General features: G+C 39.2%; 2 protein-coding genes across 2 annotated transcripts; one reads left to right on the top strand and one right to left on the bottom strand.

The window, feature by feature from the left end:
• The first annotated feature begins 256 nt into the window (after window positions 1-256).
• Window positions 257-3,923, top strand: LOC147937876 (uncharacterized). The gene is made up of 3 exons (XM_087465319.1): window positions 257-3,094; window positions 3,280-3,565; window positions 3,907-3,923. Exons 1-3 carry the CDS (start codon window positions 257-259, stop codon window positions 3,921-3,923), a joined length of 3,141 nt encoding a protein of 1,046 aa, XP_087321445.1.
• A 13,326-nt stretch (window positions 3,924-17,249) lies between these two features.
• LOC104710675 (protein STRICTOSIDINE SYNTHASE-LIKE 10-like) lies at window positions 17,250-19,489 on the bottom strand. The gene is made up of 3 exons (XM_010427311.2): window positions 19,028-19,489; window positions 17,992-18,255; window positions 17,250-17,842 (listed from the first exon to the last, which is right to left on the bottom strand). The coding sequence occupies exons 1-3, from the start codon at window positions 19,312-19,314 to the stop codon at window positions 17,371-17,373; spliced, it is 1,023 nt and encodes a 340-aa protein (XP_010425613.2). The 5' UTR covers window positions 19,315-19,489; the 3' UTR covers window positions 17,250-17,370.
• Window positions 19,490-19,907: the final 418 nt, after the last annotated feature.

The following is a 19,907-nucleotide window of genomic DNA, read 5'->3' as shown; positions in this document are numbered from 1 at the left end:
TTTTGATAGGTGATTTCAACGAACTAGTTGGTAACCATGAGAAGACAGGGGCGCACTGCGCTCAGCCTCTTCCTTTGTACCTTTTAGTTCAATGCTTCGGCATTGTGGGATGCTTGAGTTTCCTTGCTTTGGGGATCAATTATCCTAGAGGGGAAATCGATGTAATAACCAAGTGGTCCGTTGCCGGTTAGATCGCACTGTGGGTAATGAGGATTGGCATGGGTTATACCCAAATTCGAGGGTGGATTATTTGGAGATGATTGGTTCAGATCATTGTCCGATCTTGGCGAATTGTCAGAAGTGGGATAGGCGACGACTTAGACAGTTTCGTTTTGACAAAAGGTGGTTGGGTAAGGAAGGTATAGCGGGTGCGGTTGAGTCTGGGTGGAATCGTACCAGGAATTTCCGCATCCCTAGCTTTGTGGATAAGTTAAGGAATTGCAGGAATTCCATTTCTTGGTGGCGAAAGAATAATATAAGTTCTGGTCCCTCGCTTATCTCTTCCTTAAAGGCGGCCCTCCATGAGGCTAAAATGGATGATTCGATTTCTCAAAGGGAAATTCGGGATATTGAAAGGAAATTAAAGGAGGCGTATCATGATGAGGAAATATATTGGCAACAAAAAAGCAGGAAATTCTGGCTCAGGGTTGGAGATAAAAATACCAAATATTTTCATGCCTCCACGAAGCAGAGGCGGGTGAGGAATAGGATTGTTGGTTTATTTGACATAGATAATGTCTGGAACGATTCGCCGTCGAGTATGGAACATATTGCTACTAAGTACTTCGAGGATCTTTTTAAGAAGTCGGCTGGTAATGGCATTTCAGAGATGGTTCAAGAAATTAATCCTTTAATCACGGAGAGTATGAATAGAGATCTTACTCGGGACATTTCTGAGGCGGAAGTCCGTAAGGCTCTGTTTGCGATGCACCCGGAGAAAACACCAGGTCCTGACGGCATGACTGCTTTATTCTTTCAACGGTTTTGGTCCTCTTTGAAAGGGGATTTGGTGACTTTGGTTCAGGAATTTTTTAGGACGGATCGTTTTGATCCTCGTTTAAATGAGACAAATATTTTTCTTATCCCTAAGGTTGATAGACTGCAGCGGATGACAGAGTTTCGACCGATCAGTCTTTGTAATGTCAGTTATAAAATTATTTCTAAAATCTTGTGCTTTCGGTTAAAATGGTTCTTACCTCTATTGGTCTCTGAAACTCAGTCAGCCTTTTTTTCTGGTCGTCTAATAACTGATAATATTCTTGTCGCTCAGGAGATGTTTCATGGACTAAACACTAATCAAGGGTGTCAGACAGAGTTTCTCGCTCTCAAAACGGATATGAGTAAGGCATACGATCGAGTAGAGTGGGATTTCTTGGAGGCGGTTTTGGTCAAATTCGGTTTTACCAGGAAATGGATTTTATGGATTATGTGGTGTGTCTCTTCTGTGTCATACCAAGTTCTATTGAATGGTCAACCCAGGGGCTCCATTCACCCTCATAGGGGTCTTCGCCAGGGGGATCCCCTGTCGCCGTATCTGTTCATTCTTTGCATGGAGGTTCTGATAGCAAACATTAAGAAGGCAGAACGGGAAGAGAAAATAACGGGTATCAAAATTGCCCGTGATAGTCCTACTATTTCGCACTTTCTGTTTGCTGATGACAGTCTTTTCTTCTGCAAAGCTGAGGCAACCGAGTGTAGAAAAGTCATGGATATAATAGGGGATTATGGGAAAGCCTCAGGACAAGAGGTTAATCTGGATAAATCTTCTATTATGTTTGGTAAAAAAGTCCCTTCCGATCTACGACCTCAATTAAAAACCGTTATGGGTATTTCTAAAGAAGGCGGCTTGGGCTCGTATTTGGGTATCCCTGAGAACCTTCAGGGTTCGAAAACCAAGGTGTGTAGTTATGTTAAGGATCGATTAGATGACCGAGTAAACGGTTGGTCTGCAAAGCTTCTATCGAAGGGGGGGGGGGGGGGTAAGGTGATTATGATTAAATCGGTGGCATCTGCACTTCCTACCCATGTTATGTCGTGTTATAAGCTCCCGCAGGAGCTGACTTCAAAATTGACAAGTGCTATATCTACCTTCTGGTTGAAGTCGAATGATAAGGCTCGTGGTATGCAATGGATAGCTTGGGATAAAATGTGTAAAGATAAATGTGAAGGGGGTATAGGCTTCCGAGCTCTTGAACAATTTAATGATGCTATGCTGGTAAAACAGTTCTGGCGTCTTATCCATTATCCGAATTCCCTAATGGCTCGAGTGATGCGCGGTCGTTATTTCAGGAACAAACACCCTCTTTCGGCTAAAAAACCATATAATCCTTCCTTTGCTTGGCGGAGTATTTATTCAACTAAGGCATTAGTGGAGCAGGGTGCAAGATGGGCGGTAGGCTCTGGATGTTCCATCTCGGTGTGGCGGGATCCGTGGTTACCGGATACTCGTCCAAGACCAGCTAATGGTCGGGGTCAAATTTTGCTTCCAAGTTTGATGGTTAATCATTTAATAAATCCATCTACGAAGGATTGGCATTTACCTATTCTAGAGGAGTTTTTTGATCCGGAGGATATTCCGATTATTCGGAGTATTGCGGTCAGCAAAGTTTATAAACCAGACTCTTTAGTTTGGCATTTTACTAAATCAGGAAAGTACTCGGTGAAGTCTGGTTATCGGCTAGCACAGGAACTAATCACGGAAGTTGAAATTGGACCTACGTGCATGGCTCTCCGAGCCTATGCGTGGAAACTTGAGGTTCCCTCTAAGATTCAACATTTTTTCTGGCAGGTCGCTTCTGGGACTCTTCCTGTAATGGAACGGCTTGCACATCGCGGCGTCCGATGTGATATTCAGTGTAAGCGGTGTGGTCTCGATTCGGAGACCATTAATCACGCTCTTTTTGAATGCCCGCGGTCGAAGAGTATTTGGGAGTTGTCTCCTTTATCACTAGAAGCAGAAGGTTTTCCATATGCATCAATCTATGCGAATCTGGATTTTCTTTATTGGTGGGCGGTAGGGCAGTCCGGGATTGCTGATATTTCTCTATATCTCCCTTGGATCCTATGGTCGGTATGGAAAGATAGGAATAAAAAGGTTTTTCAAGGTTTAGAGGCAGAACCGACATAAATTTTAAATCAGGCAACAAATGACAGATTATTGTGGGCTGAGGCCAAATCTCTCTCTGATAGTTTTTAAATCCCCCGGCTCCTTTGGAAATTAGGGAGCCGTCTATCCGATGTCCATTTGATGGTTCATGGAAAAATTCGGATGTTTTACAGGGTCTGGGGTGGTGGTTTTGTGATGGGGATGATTCAACGATTCTCTTAGGAGCTCGGAGTCAGCGACGTGGCCTTACCCCCTTACATGCGGAACTTCAAGCCTTGCTCTGGGCCATGGAGTCTATTTTGGAGGCAAGAATGGATTGTCAAGCTTTTGAGACGGATTGTGCAGAGCTTATCGCGATGGTACAGAAGCTCGACGATTGGCCAGCCTTTTCGATTTTACTGGAGGACTTCTCTATTCTCAGATCTTCTTTCCCTTTCTTCACTTTGAACAGGATCCCTCGTGAGTCTAACGCAAGAGCAGATTGTTTAGCCCGGTCTTCAAGGACCTTAGTTTCTGAAACTTCTTTTGTAAACTTTTTCCCTCCGGTTTGGGCAACCAATCTTGGAGTTCTCTTTTAATTTTAATGTGTGGTTGAAAAAAAAAACGTAAACAAACCAACAAATTGACTCGTGGTTCAACCAGTCTGACCGGTTGACCCAGTGACCCAAAAGACTTTCGGTTCACCTTCCGGTCAGATTTTAAAAACATTGTTTATTATGGTTATATGATATATCATGGTTTTTAGGTGTTTTTACCCATGATATAAGTCACATTTATAGAGTCTTTGTGAGTCTTTGCAGGTTTAGGTACATCTTGAACTTATTTGTAGATTTCGGAGCATTTTGGAGCATCAGGAGGAACAATGCCGAGAAAACAAACTCGGAGAGTAGAATTTGTGTGGTGCATCGATTGATGCAGACCCTGTGTCGAGCGACACGTCATTCTGACAGCAATTAAAAGGCCCGTCTTTTTGAAGTTTAGAATATTTCCTAATTCGGCCAAGAAGTTTTCTTTATTTGAAATTAAGGCCCAAGACGTGTTTTACACTATACAAATATAATTTTTAGGTCGCTGTTTAGACTTAAGCTTTATTTTTTTCTGTAACATTTGAGAGAGAGATTTTTAGAGAGCTTTTGTAGAGAAGAATCAAGACTCCTTCGGAGAATATTCAAAACTCCTTTACTTCTTCTATTTATTTCTCAATGATTTCTATTTTATTCTTGATGTTTGTTTCATTCAGACATTCACCATGTCTAAGTAGATCTCTTGTTAGGTTTAGGTTTTTCAAAAGAATTCATGAATTGTTAGGTTATCGGATTGTTAGAATAAATTATAGAGTTCTTCAACTAGATTGGTTTAGAAACAACCCGACCCATTTTTTTTTAAAATAATATAATCAAAACCCCCATGATATATAATTACAATCCAAATAATAAATCAACAACAAATCAACATGTACAGCGGAAGCAGAAGATAAACCAAACCAACTCCAATTTAATATAAATACCATATCAATTAAAAACCAATAAAAACCATCAACCTAACATGCTTCTAACAAGGTTCCAACAACAAATAACACAACACAACAACCGAGACCCTAGATTATCCTCCTCCTCATCGTCATGATTCCACATTACTTGCACCACAAACACAATCAGAAAAGAACAGTCTCAAAGATGAAACCTTAAAACAAAAAAACAACCATTAACTATCAAATCCCTCCAGTGAAAAACTAGCCCGAGATATCAAGAAGCTTCCAACAAAATTTCGTGCCGATCAGAAACCATACAAAACCACTATATCAGTTACAATCCCCGATAGTCCCAATTCGTGTATGAGAAAACGTGTCTCACAAAACTGCCAATAACTCATCGAATTTAAATCCAAATCCACTACTGTAAAAATCAGAATGAAGATGGACGACTTGGAAATAAATCTACCAAATTTAGTTATCTTTGACAACGATTTGATATGTCAAAACTGTTTCCTCCCAAACCCTGACGATTCTGCTCCTTCTCCTTCTCTCTAAGATAAAGCTTTGTTGATTTCTTTCTCTTTCTGCTTCACACCAAATCGACCAAAGCTATCTCTCTTACTTTAAGACTCAGTGTCGACAATCCACAAAAAGGAGAAGGAGGCGTCACTTTTAGAAAGAATACTAGGGTTTTTGGTTTAATTAGATTAAACCAGAATTTAACTAAACCGAAATTAATTAACATCTACTCCTTTAGTTTAATCGACACAAACCAAAATATAATCCCAGAACACGGATGTTACAATTATCTCCTACGAACAAGGATTTGTACTCGAATCCCGCAACACCGTCTATCCACCAAGGAACTCTGTGCAACTGTCACCACGGCCCCAAATCCTCCGACCGGACTGAACAACGTCAGCCATGGTTTCCCCATGCAACTGTCGGAACAGCCCGCACACTCCCATGACCCGACGGTCCACAAAACCCTGACCCCACTGGTCATCACAAACCAAAACCCGGTATCACTCCCGATTTCCGAGGTCTACATCCAGTCACTATGCTCATATCCACGTCCTAGACATTGTTTGCTCCCTCACTCATACATTTTCAGGTTGCAACCTTCAAACTGCACCGCCTGCACTCTCACACCATCGTCCTCGAGCCATACCGTCTCACTCTCGGATTGTCACCCTCGAGATCTCGGTACCAAGGGAACTACTCATCCCCTCCGGGGAGCTAATCATCCCCTAGGAGAACTAATCATCTCCTCTGTCGCTCTCAGGGTCGCAACCCGTCAAGACCGCGGTGCACCAGGGGAACTAATCATCCTCTCAGGAGAACTAATAACCTCCTCCAGAGAACTATTCATCTCCCCAGGAGAATGAATCTTCTCCTCATGAGCAAAAAAGTCATAACGTTTATAAGAATCTCCCGATCGAAACTACCTCCCGTGGTTCGCGTAAAACATCGCAATGTCCTACCAGCCACCATATTCCCTCACCGGAATATCACCACCCCATGACCACTCTTCATGCCAACTCTAAAACATCCCTGCCACTAAAGCTGTTTATCCACCCACTTTTCAAAAATAGATAAGTTTTAACTATTCATAAAACTTCCAATTTTTAGAATACGCATAAAACTTCCAATTTTTAGAATATGCATATTCTCGTATCACCGTGACATCACCAATCAAAAACCCATGAGAACTGATTATCTCATCTGCGACTATTCTTCAGGTCAACCTCTAAACATTCCCACCACTCTGGACAAGTCCTAACTATTCATAAAAATTTCCATTTTTAAAAATTTCTATTTATGAAAACTTTCCATTTTCAGAATCGCATAATCATTACACTCCAACACAAATAAGGATCCATAAGAACTAACCATCTTATTAAATCCTCTCCAACAACATTGTAAATAAGTCCGCAATACGGTCATCTCGGTCTGAGCAAAACCTGTTGCCACACTCACAATATCGGCTGGACCTCCAACAACACCAGTAAGCACACCGGCCACACCCTCAGACCCCAACCTGACCAGCATGCGAATTACTAACTTGCTAAAAAATGGCACTCCAACCACCCTGGATGAAGTAATTCTCCAACTTAATTTCTCGAAAATCCATTTCCAACACATGCACTTTCACAAATCACCGACAACTGTATTTCCCAATACCAGCGTGAACCACCATTTTCCGACAACTTGTCAATAGCCAACTGCACTTCCCGCAGAGAAGCTAAAAACACTACACGACTAACAACACACAAAACAACTTACCGTGGATTCTCATTGAAGGCTCGAAGAGGATGATACTAGGACTCCATACAACATGCAAAATGACTAACTACTCATAATCAATCCCATCACACAACATCATGCATCAAACAATAGGAAAATAATTCAACCAGTTAAATTCCTAAACCGCTCTAAACCATCCATTAACCCGCCCTAGAACCGTAAGGGCTCTGATACCAAACCGAAATAACCGACTCGTTTTATTTAAAAAAAAATATATATATATATATATAATTAAATAACCCATAATATTTCATTACAATCCTAATAATAAACCAACAACAAATCAATATGTACATCGGAAGACAAACCAAACCAACTCCAATTTAATATAAATATCATATCAATTAAAACCAATAAAAACCATCAACCTAACATGCTTCTAACAAGGTTCCAACAACAAATAACACAACACAACAACCGAGACCCTAGATCATCCTCCTCCTCTTCGCCATGATTCCACGCTACACATTCATTACCTGCACCACAAACACAAGAGATGCGTGAGTATTACCAGAAATACCCAGTGAGACGATTCTCCCATCTACGAGCTATACACACAAGAAAATCAAGAGTACAACCACAAATAAAAAATAACAAACCAGTCATTAAATAGAACACCCAATAACACATTCACCACACCTACACATCATCACACAAAACAAGTCATACAACCCAATCGCTTAGATAAGCTCATGGTCACGCACTCACCTTAAAAAATTGATTCTAACAACAAATATAACCAGGGGAGACTCTCCTCGCGTCTGAAACAGTCTAGAAACATCCTACAACAAGTCACACAACCAAAAGCAACTGTAAGATGATTAAGCTCTGTGAGTCGGACGTATTGTATTCACATAATATATATAGGGTGTTACATGATATGGTCAAATATGATCCGAACTATACGAGATATACACAAATCATATAGATTCCTATATCTACGCTAACACCCCCCGCAGTCTGAAACAAGCTTTCTTTGGTGGTGAATGATGATGAATGTATGCAATGAGATATGAATGGATGAATGGTAAGGTGTTTCAATTTCCCTTATGCAGTTGCAGTATAAGAGGTGTCAATCCTAAATGAGTGTTTGTGAACAATTAAGATATGTATATGAATCTAAGTTAAGCCAAATATAAAGGATGTTTGTCACTAACAATCCTATGATGCAAATGCAAAGTGCAGAAAGTAAAACTACAAGAACTAGATGCTAAATGTAAATGGAACAGAATGATTGTAACAGTAATGAAGCTAGAACAGAAATAGAAACTATGCTAATGAACTAATGCAAGACAAGTAATGAACAGGACACTAAGTAAATGCAACAGAAATGCAACTAGAATGAAACAAGAGATAAGACAGGACAACTACAACGCATAAACAAGAATTCTGGGGATAAACTCGAGCAAGCACTCGATCGAGTGTAGATCGAGTGCAGGGTCGAGCTGGACTAAAACGAGAAAACAGAGCAATGCAAGAAAAACATAGCAATACCAAAAACGAATCAAACAACAAGCAAGCAACAGGATTAAGACTAAGAAATCAATAAACAAAGAAGGCCTTGAGGAGGGATTCATGGGATGAACTAATCATTGTGGTTATCTAACTTGGTCAACAAACCTCAAACAACTTGAGCTAATCTCTAGACATACTATTCTAAGACATGTTTAATCCACTTTCATGGCAAGAAACAATCAAACCTATGCATTTCTAGACTTGTTCTCACATAGTAAAGAATCTACACAAGCAGGCATTAAGCAATACATCTCATACCAAACAAGACCTCTAATCTCTTAGCAAGCCTAATGGTAAGCTCTAGATCTAGCCTTATCTATGCTTCTTAAACATTGGTGTGATGCTAAGATGCTTGAAATCAAATCCTACCTTCTCAGATATAGGATCAGCATTAAGATCATCTAGCCTAGAAGAGATCTACAACAATCAAGCTTGACCAAATCAAACAAACCACAAGATCAATCCAGCCTAACCCATCCTCAAGATCCTAGAGAACTACTCACAAGAACACATGATGAACAAAGTCAAAAACCCATAAAATATTGAAACTTGCATCAAATGAAAGATAAAACAGAGATCTACAATATTGATGAAGAAATGAAACTCGAAATCTTTATATCTTGAAAGTTATGAAACCAACAAATTACAAGAATCTAGTCTTTTTCTCTCTTAAAACAAGTACAACATCTAAGAAAAATAAAAGTGCAAAAAAAATAATTCCCAAAAGGGTAAAAACTAGGTTTAGAGAATATCTAAAAAGCTGGACTCTTTTGGTGGCTGCAGGTACAAGGCCTTATATAGGAGAGGGAGTGGAAGCCCTAAAAATACTAAAAGACAAAATAGTCAACGGCTCGGTCAACTCGACCTGTGCTTGGTCGAGTGGCAGGTCGAGCTAGCTTCTCTCGTGCGTTCTCCACTCGGTCGAGTCCTCCTCAGCACACGGTCGAGTGTCTGGTCGAGTGTGCAGTCGAGTTGGACTCCGGACCTTGTTGTTTCAGCCTTAATTCTCTTACCTTCCCTTCATGATTGCTTCACTTCTCCTCAGTATTGCTTCCATGCTCCTTAAGCTCCAAAATCACATGTTTATGCATGAAAAGATGCAAATGCAATGCAACTAAACTCTAATGCATGATTAGTCCTAAAGCTATACAATAATGGTCAAAATGGATAGCAAAAGATGCAAAAGATGTGAATAAACTAAGGGAAAACAAGGTAAAATATATGAACATCAACACCCCCAAACTTACTCTTTGCTTGCCCTCAAGCAAATAAGCAAGACATAAGAAGGTAAGTGAGGTTTGAAAGTGGGATCTCAGCTCCTAAAGCTTGCAAATAGACCAACTAGAATCAATGTCCAAGTTATTAATACTAAGATGCAAGTTGAATGAGCTAAACTTAAAGACTTTAGACAAGCATATCACAACCTTTATTGATTTGAGCCTAAGATATCCACATGCATTCAAATCAACTATTTCCTTTAACATTCATTAAACAAGAACATGAATCAACTTATGCAATGCTTAAACTCATTTGGCTTGGAGATAAAGGTTTTGTGACAATGATGGTCTCTTTTTAGAGTGGGGCTTATCAATATCAAGGTTCTCTCATGAAAATGGATTGAGCTTTAGAAGAATGCTAAAGGTAAGAACACCTAGACATATACAAGAATAAAACCTTGTCTACCCAAAGGCACCCAAAGTGTTTATCCTAGCAATCTAAACACAAATGATCCTAGTGCTACCCTTTACTTCTTCTTTTCTCTTTCACCCTTTCCTCTTTTGGTTTTCAAGTCTTAGGAGATGTTTCTTATTTGATCTTTCTAGTGGGATGGGGGATTCTTACTTATTTGCTATGGTTCTCTTTTCTTCTTATTCTTAAGACATATAAGTTTTTTGCTAGACTTTTCTCTTCTTTCTTTTCCTTTCTTTAGCTAGACCCATTTTCAACAATTTTTACTTCCCATCCTTTCACTAGACTTTGCTTAAACTCAATCTCCTCTTAAAGACTCTACCCTTTTTCTTTCTCTTTTCTTTCTTTCCTTTTTATAACAGCCAAGTCCCAAACCCAACAAGTGAACCACCTAATCCTATCTAGTTTGAAAAATGCAAACTAGAACTACACAAGGTCTTACTCTTGTCAGTTCAAACCTAACACTTTCTACCAAGCATAATCCCAAAAATAGGCCTCACACACACAAGAATAAACATGGCTTGAAAGAAGGGTTGGCTTAGGGGTAGGGGAACTGATTCTTAATAAGGAAATCAGCTACTTGGATCAACAAGAGTGGTGAAAAGGAGAAAGATGATCCAAGTATGTATATGGTATCCATGAGTTTAAAGCAATGCACACATTGATAATTATAAGTCAATATTAGGCTCTTATTAGTAGGAAATGGTTTCAAATCTCAACATGCTTCAATTTAGACCAAATGCAATGCAGGAATTCAAGGCTTGGTTCAATCTTATACTTCTAACCACTCGACTAGCATCAAAGTACTATTAACTTGGGCATTGATCCTAGTCTAGTGAATAAGCAAGCTAACAAGGAAATACTCATTATAGATCCCTAATGCAAATATTATACAATCCTATATGAAACATGCTAAACAAGATCCTAATATACAATGCAAACTACATGAACACTCTCTTTTTTATAAAGATTTTTTTCAAAAAATTTCAAATTTTTATGGTTTTTTCTATGCCTTAGATGCTTATGCAAATACTAACATATTGATGCTAAAAATTTGAAATAAGAACACAAAACACAATATCAAATACTATCTCAAACCCTCCCCCAAACTTAAATCACATAGTCCCCTGTGTGAAAGAAATTTGTAAGAGGATTTAAGACTAAAAACAAAAAATAATATGAAATGCAATGATATTTACAAGTGAAGGTGATGGTTGTACCTTATGGATTGTGGAAGAAGTTGTCCACATCCATCTGCATGCTGTCATAGGAGTAGTTGGGGTCTTGTTGGTGACTTGGAGAGGGAGTTTGGGGCAGCTCGACGATGGCGATCGACCGTGACTCGGTCGAGTGCATGTCCGAGTGGGGGGGTCGAGCTGGACCGCGTGTGTTCAAATCTTGTCCCTGTTGCTGGTAAAACTGCTGGTAGAGAGCTGGATCCATGAAGTATTAAGGTGGGATGGGAGGGTAACTTGGATAACCTGGATAAGCAGCTGGAGGTGGGAAGCCATAGGGTGATCTGGGCTGGAACTCGGCCAAGTGCATTGGGGGTGCTCGGTCGAGTGGGTGCTCGAGTGACCCGGTCGAGTTCCTTGAAAATTTTTGTTCTCGGGTACTTGAGCTCCTCTTCCTCTGATTTGGCTCATACATTGAAGTCCTAGCTGGTTCCACATGATTCGCAACTCTTGAAAGTGCTCTAGTTGAGCTACTTCTCCTCAAAGGGCTTGAAGGTGTAGGTGAAGAATTCCCACTCTTCAACTCAGCAAACTCCTTCTTTAAGCCCTTGATAGACTTAGCCATGTTGGTCACCTTCTTCTTCAGCTTATCAAACCTCTTCCCATGGCACTTATTCCATTTTTGCAAAAGAGTCAACCTCTTGGTATTCTCCCTTACTCCTCTACTATCCCTTAGATTGGGCTCATAGTCTTCAAAATAGAACTGCTCCTCCCCATCAGCCACTTGTGCATTCCCAGCTTCCTCAACTCTAGGTTGAACTACTCCATCAAACAAGTGTTCCTCAGCTGGCCAAAAGTCAATGTTGGCTCCTTCTTGAATGGTGGTGAGCTCTTGGTTAGGCAAGATGAATTGCTTTTTCCCAAGTGTTGGAAGCTCAAAGTTGAAGATGTGATTCCCTTGATGCATCTCCTTGGCTAGGATGAGAGTAGAGGTGAGGTAGCTTGAGTCAATCCATCTTGGTAAGACCCTTTCTCCTCTAAATGGAACCTTGGCAGCTTGTAGAATTGGAGTAATGATGCCTCCAATGGTTAGTGCTCCTCTTGATCCTTTGTTCTCCAACTTGCCTACCCAACTTCTCAAGTGAACCATATAGTCAATGAGCACAATTGCTAGGTCAGTCTCCACAGTGGACCCAAGGATGATGGTAACATTTCTTGCTTGGAAGATGATTCCATTGAGAGCTAAGTCAATCATCTTTAGCTCCCCCTCATTAATGTTCCCAGTTTCCTTCCTAGCAAAGAAGGTGTTGGCAAGAGCTTTGTGGAAGTACCTTAGGACTGGGCTCCTTATCCTTGAGCTCTTGGAATTGGAGGATGAGTAGAGCTTGTTGTCCCCAATGGTTTCCCACACAGCATAGAGTTCTTCTCTTGGAATCATCAAACTCCTATTGCTCCCAACCTCAAATCCAAACACATTTGCTAACTTCTTCATTGAAAGATCATACCTCTTCCCCTTGATTGTTAAAGCAATGTGACCAGCTCCAAACTCAGCATCTTTCCTTGCATATGTGGTCAGCTTGACAGTGGCTAGGAACTCACAACTTTCTTCTTTATAGCCCTCCATGCAAAGCCACATGAACTTGGTAAGGTTGCTCTTCTCAAAGAGATACTCCACATCTTCATCAATGGCTAGCTTCTCCATTGTCTCCTTGTGAGGATATCTAGTCCCCAGGAACTCCATTCTCATGAAAGCATCATAAAGCTACCTCTTTGACAATCCACAAGATTCTGCCTCTCCATCATCCACCAACTCTTCTTCTTCACTTTCTTTCTCACTCTCATTTTCACTCTCCTCTTGCTCAACCTCAACTGCTGGCCTCTTCCCTTTGGCCTTGTGTCTCCTCATAAACTCATTTAGAGTTGGCTCCCTTTCCTCCTCACTTTCAGTCCTCTCAGGATCTTCCTCAACTGACTCTCTCCTTGGACACGGCATCTGGCTCGACCGGCTGCTCGAACCGCCACTCGGTCGAGTGCATGACCGAGTGGGGCGTCGAGTGGTTCTCCCAGATTCTCTTCTTGAATCAAGGCCAGCATCACGACGTTCCATGGAGCTTGCAGCGGTTTGTTGAGACTTCATAGTGATCTTTGAAGACATTTTCAAAAAGAACTGAAGGGAATAGACTCAAAGCTCAAAGTTAATAGGTTAGTGACCCAAAAACTTAGAAGAACAAAGCTTGAGCAAAATATGAACTTTGAGAGAGATTTTAAAACTTGAATTTAGTTGTTTTGAGCAAATGAGAGTGTGTGAGAGGTATAATCTCGTGTAAGCTCTATATAAAGAAGCTAAGGGGACAAGGAGACAAGGGTGGAGCGTCCATACCATTCAAATTTGAATTGGGAATCTTTGACTTGGTTTTTTCTGCCACTCGACCCCACACTCGACCAGCACGTGCTCTAGCTCCCTTGACCAAAGTTTGAAAATTCAAAATTTCTTCTTGTTCTTCCCTCCACTCGATCGTTCTAGCGATTTGAAGACCAAATGGGCCTTAGTTCCTTTCCAACTCGGTCGAGTACCTCTCGTGGGCTGGTCGAGTGGGCTTGCGTTTCTCCTTCTCCAAGTCCAAATCTCTCCTTACCCATCTACATTTTCACTAAAAGGCCTGTCCAACACAAACATAAAAGAAAACACATCAAAACTACAAGGAAAATAAACCATATTTACAAAGGATACCTTAGGGACTTCCTCCCTAGTGAGCTTGTTTAGAGTCACTAAGCTTGACTTTGGTTTCCTTCTTAGACTTGGTCTAGATATCAAGGAGGTGATGAAATCCTCCCTGGAACCTCTTGGTCACTGTGAAGTTGATCCTTGATCACCTCACCCTTAACACACAAACCATATTTCTTCTTGATTTTGAGCCTTGGTCTTGCTTTCCTCAAAGACCTCTTGTTCAGCTTAACTTGGAGATCCTCAACCATACTAGTCAACTCTTGAACTGACCTCTTAAGCTTCCCTTTCAAGTATAACTCCATCAGCATCACAACACCGATATGTCAACATATCCTCAGATATACCTTGATAATGAGCTGGCTTGTGAGCTAAGAAATCATGGAAAAACCTGACCGCCTCTTGTTTTATTTTCTCAAGGGTGTCCACTACAGAACCGTCAGGGCATTTGATCTCTTTAATCGCGTTGCGTACTTCCCTGACCTTGGCAGCTTTGTGAAACATCTTATTGTTGCCATCACCCACTTTCAACCAATGGAGCGTGGACCTCTGTTTCAAGAACTTCTCTTCCAAGCTAGAGACAAACAACCACCAGCTATAAGCTTCAGATTCCGTCTTCATGGCCAGGGTAGTTGGATTATTCAACGTTTCTGTTTGAAAATTAAATAGTGTTGCAAACGCTTCTTTAGTTTTCCTTGTCAAATTTCCAAGCTTAGCCTTACTTAACTGCTTAATGCTCGGCTTCAGTGCCTTCAATTTTTTTGAAAATCGATATATCGCATAAGTGGAATGATATAGCGAGTCTGTGTTGTCTTAAAAATCTTTAACCATGGGCAAGAAACCTGAATCTTGTGCCAGTGCATTAGTAAACTTGAACGGCTTACGCAGGCGTGGCTTATCCGCTCCAATTTTTATCTGAAAGCGCAAGAGATCTGAACCACCCCTGCTTCAAAGACCCCATATGATTGTTGAAAATCTGTTATCCACGTATCATTAACCTGTATCCGGTATAGTTTCTTACAAATGAACCCATCATCCGCTCTTTTGTTGCACCAAGTGAATAACGGTCTATGGGACTGCATATCTGAAACGACCCGACCCATTTTTTTATATATATGTAATAATCTAGTGATCACATACTCACTAACCACCTAACCACATTCAAAACAAACAGCGGAATAACCAAACTTAAACCAATGAATTAACCAGTAATCAAATAACCATTATTAATTCCATTACCACTAAACCAATAAACCAATCTAACATAAATAAAAAACTGGCAATCCTAGACAACGTTCTAAGGACTCAACTCTAGCAACCTAACAGGAGGCAGACAACAACCAACTGAGCCACTAGAACATCCTCTTCTTCATTGCCTTGATTCCATGATCACAATTTGTCTTTACATGCACCGTAAACACAAATTGAGATGCATGAGTATTATCATAAACACTCAGTGAGGCAATCCTCCCATCTACTAAGCTATACAAACAAGCAACTTATAATTCCAATGTTAAACAAGCAAAAAAAAACACAAACAAACAAGAAAAACAAGTATCAGCCGCCTTCTTAAAGGATTGGTGTTGATCGACACTGGCTCTTAGTGTCGACCGACACTGCTCCTTGGTGTCGACCGACACCCCTCCTCGAATCGGAAACCCTAGCATCGACACTTGCAAAGTCTCCGCGCCGTCAATGTCTTGGTGTCGACCGATACCCACCTGGTGTCGATTGACACCGACTCCAGAGACACGTTCTGCTCAAAGCCGAAAGTCAAAGATCCATTTTCCTATTTGTCCAAATCGTCCGAAACTCACCCAAAAGTCTTGGAAACTCATGTGAACCAACAACCAACCCAATGCATACAAGAAAACAACAAAAACAGCCATAAAACAAGCAAAACAAAGGATTCTCAAGCTTAGATCAGCCATGGTCATGCACTCACCTCTTTTGCAGAAAGTTTATGACCCAAACTGACGAATCCAACATCTAAGAAGGCTTCTCCTTCGTTCCTAGCACAAGATTTTCACTCCACAACAACAGATCTCCCAAACAAGCCAAGAATCTCTCAAAAAACCTCTAAACACTCAAGCACTCTGTTTTCTCTTTGGAATCGGCTAAACAACCTTTTTCCACGACCTAGGCGAGTTTTGCCTTAAATATGTCGATTAGGGATTCCCAATTGAACTAAACTGAACCAAAACGACAATTTAAATCAACCCGTTCGAACCGGAAATTGATGGTGTCAATCGACACTCCCCATGGTGCCAGACTTTCAGACTCCTAGACTTGAACAACCGACCAGACGATCGACCAACTGGTAGATCATTCTGGGAATTTGATGGACCAATTAGTCGACCATACGGTCGATCACGCGTTATTTTTGCAACCCACTCCGGTTTGTTCCGGTTTTCTTTAATTTGTCTTATTTCAATCCGATTTATTCTGGTTTAGTTTCCTACTTCTATATACATACACTAACTCCTCCTCATTAGGAGAATCCTATATTTTGTTTAGCAATTTTTAGGGTTCATAAGCTTGTTTATTCTAAGTTTGTTGGATTGCTTGTTGATTTTCAAGTTATTAATAGTAATTAATTTTTTTTATCTTCCCTTATCTACAAATCTCTAACTATGATTTCACAAAGATCAACCATCTACCATTGTGTGATCATAAAATGAGTGAGTAGATCATTTTATAACTTTGGGCTTGGTAGATTAGGGAGATAGATGATTGATGTTTAATGTTTAAGGGTTTATTTACATGAATCATTTCTTGTTTGGTGATTATAATGCAAGATTAACCTTGATCATGTTATTTCTAGATATTCAGACTTCTATGCGCAAAAGGTGTTTGATGAAATTCCTGAACCAAAATATTCAAGAGCTTTGCATTCCTAGCCAATGGAAATTGATGATTAGGGTGCTTAGTGGTGTTTAGACTTGATTATAATGCATGCTTATCTTGTGATTGCCTTTGGAAATTGTTGATGATTACTTGATTTGCATAGAGTCTTTATCATGGAAGTGAATTGATTTACATAAGTGTTCTTAGCCTAAGGATTGTTTTTGAATGTTTGCTTAGACATCTAGGATTGATTAGCTATCTCCCAAGGCATTCACCTTGCCCAAGGTTCATTTGCTGAATCTTGATTTAAAGCAGTTTTAAGTATGTGTTTCCCTTGCTTTGTGTTTTCTTTCTTTTGCCTTGTTTAAATTTGCTTGTTAATTAAGTTGTTACATAAAAATAAAACAATCATTTGTTAAGTTTAGATTGAGCATACTTATGTATTCCTTTTGAGTTTATTCGACTGAATAGATAAAAGTATTACATCACTTATAACAATGCAAAGACAATTAGGTCTGAGCAACGTACAAAACTACAAATCATAAACACCAACAAATGGTGCGACACTAGAACCAATCCAAAGCTTGCCATCTTTCTCTTCCACATCACTTATAAACTGTAATCTATTTGCCTTATCCCCAAGTACCTCCAAAACTTTTCCTGATTCACTCAACTTCACGGCTTTAGTGTAACGTATTTCTTCATTGATCAGCGAGTTTAAAGCGACCCAGAATTCTCCTTTCGAGTTTCTTCTGATGTTGTCAGGGTAACCTGGAAGCACAACAAACACATCTTGGGTTCCTGCTTTTGGACCGGAGAGCCAAAGCCTTAGGATTTTGCAATTTGTTGTTTCGGCTACCAATACAAAAGACCAGTCTTTGCTTAGTGCAACGCCATTTGCAAATGATATGCCATGTAATAAGACCGTAGCTTTCTTGCTTGATCTATCATACTTGATAAACCGTCCAGTTTTATCAACATTCAAAAAAGAACGGAAGTATTCCCTGACCATGACAACACTTTGGAGTTAAATCATCATCACAAAGAGAAAAGGATAAACCATGATATAAGCATCAATGTAAGAAGTTCACACATTTGAAAACATGGATAACAAGAAAGATGAAAAATTTAGGGTGCTTCTACTTCATGTTACCATCTCTGGAATTTGGAACTAGCATCTGTGAAGTAAACCACATCATTTTGCTCATCAATGTCCAAATCATTAGTGAAACGAAACGGTTGTCCCTCAGCTTCTGTAACCAAAGGTTTGGCTAAACCACCAGCAGGACCAACGATAAGAAGGCCAAAGTAAGCATCCGCTATATAGAGATCTCCGGTTTTCTTATGGAACCGCAATCCTAATGGCCTCCCACACACATGCTCCAACTCTGGTGCAAAAGGGAGAACACATATCTGCCTAGTAACCATTTTCACAAGTTGTAACAGATGAGTACTAATCTATGTAAAGTGTTATGAAAATGTATCTACTATATATTTTGAAAATAAAATATTATCACCAATCAAAATGTATTTACTATATATATATATATATATATATATTGTCAAAGTATTTACTATATATTTAAAAGGAAATTTTTAAAATAAAACTGTTGTTATGCACTTAACTATATGATATGCCATTAAACACTTTTTGTGAATCCTCACCTTTACTTATATGTTAGAAAAGTTTAAGAAATAAAATTGCAAAAACAACATCTACAACATATTTTTACAAATATTAACGATTTTCTTTTTGTTTAAACTACTAATTTTTTCGGAAGAATTTGTTTTCCTTTCTAATTTAATTTGTGTATCTAAAAAAAATTCACTTAGTTTCATTATTAGAAAATAGGCAGTATATGAATAATGAAATATGCAATAGTTACACTTTCCATATATTATTCAATAACATATGTTTATCACATTTTTACTTGTACACTTTTGTATTTATATTTGTCCAAAATGTTCAATAACTATTTTTGTTTTTCCATACAAAAATGCTGAAACATGTACACATCTCACTAAATATCCTAAAGTTATATTACCTCTCATCAAATTCATACAGAAAGACAAAAGATTTGACAAAACACTAAGCAATCACTTCATGACTTCCACCATAAACCAAATTCTAGGGCTAAATTCCGAATCACTCATCGAGAGTTGTCGAATTTAAAATTTTGAAAACGTACCTATTAGCCGTTGTGTAAGCGAAATCTGTCCATCCAAGTAATTTACCGCGCCATTTCAATACTCGACCGTCAGCGACACCAACATATGGACCTTCCCCTGCTGGATCGAAAGCTATACTCTCCGGACCGGAGGCTCCGACTAAGTTAACCACTTTGGCCAACGAGAAAACATCACGCAAACCAGGGATTTTAGGCGGTACGAAGGTACCATAACCGGTTTGACAAGTCGAGACAAGGATTGTGAGAATTGATACAACCACTGTTAAGAATACTGTAATGAGCATCATGGTGATCGACTCAGTGTAAAAAAAATACAAGAAAAACCGCTACTCCAACTTGTATAATGCAAATATTTTAATTTGTTAGCACCTATAATGAGATAATCTTCTTATATAATAAAGTAATAAGATTTTTTTTTGACAAGCTTTAAACAGTTGTCATTTAGCACTTTCTTCTTGCAACAAAAAAAAAGAATTGTTCAAAGTATTGTATTTATGAGACATTGTGATAATTTTTTAAAAGGTAGTATATAATTTAAAATAAGGAAAGTTTGACTAAATACATTAATTTTAAATATATTTACTTTATATGACATACATTATTTTAAATATATTCACTTTATATGACATACATTCTCAAATTTGATAACATAAAAAAATGTCCAAAAAAATATCTTGACATTTTAGCAATGTTTTTTTTGAAATATCTTGACATTTTAGTAATGTATTTCTTGACATATCTTGACATTTTTGTAAGATTCTGTTTTGACAGGCTATAAGAAGTTGCTACTTGACACTCTTTTCTTGCAATATGTGCCATTTTATCTTTGATATTTTTACTGTGTTTTTTTTCAATTAACTTTCTGTGACATACATTATTT

The sequence above is a fragment of the Camelina sativa genome, chromosome 9, assembly GCF_030686135.1.
Source record: "Camelina sativa cultivar CO46 ecotype springtype chromosome 9, ASM3068613v1".
In the NCBI taxonomy this organism is placed as follows: Eukaryota; Viridiplantae; Streptophyta; class Magnoliopsida; order Brassicales; family Brassicaceae; genus Camelina; species Camelina sativa.
Note: the sequence above shows the minus strand (reverse complement) of the source record. Positions and strands in the feature narration are given on the sequence as shown.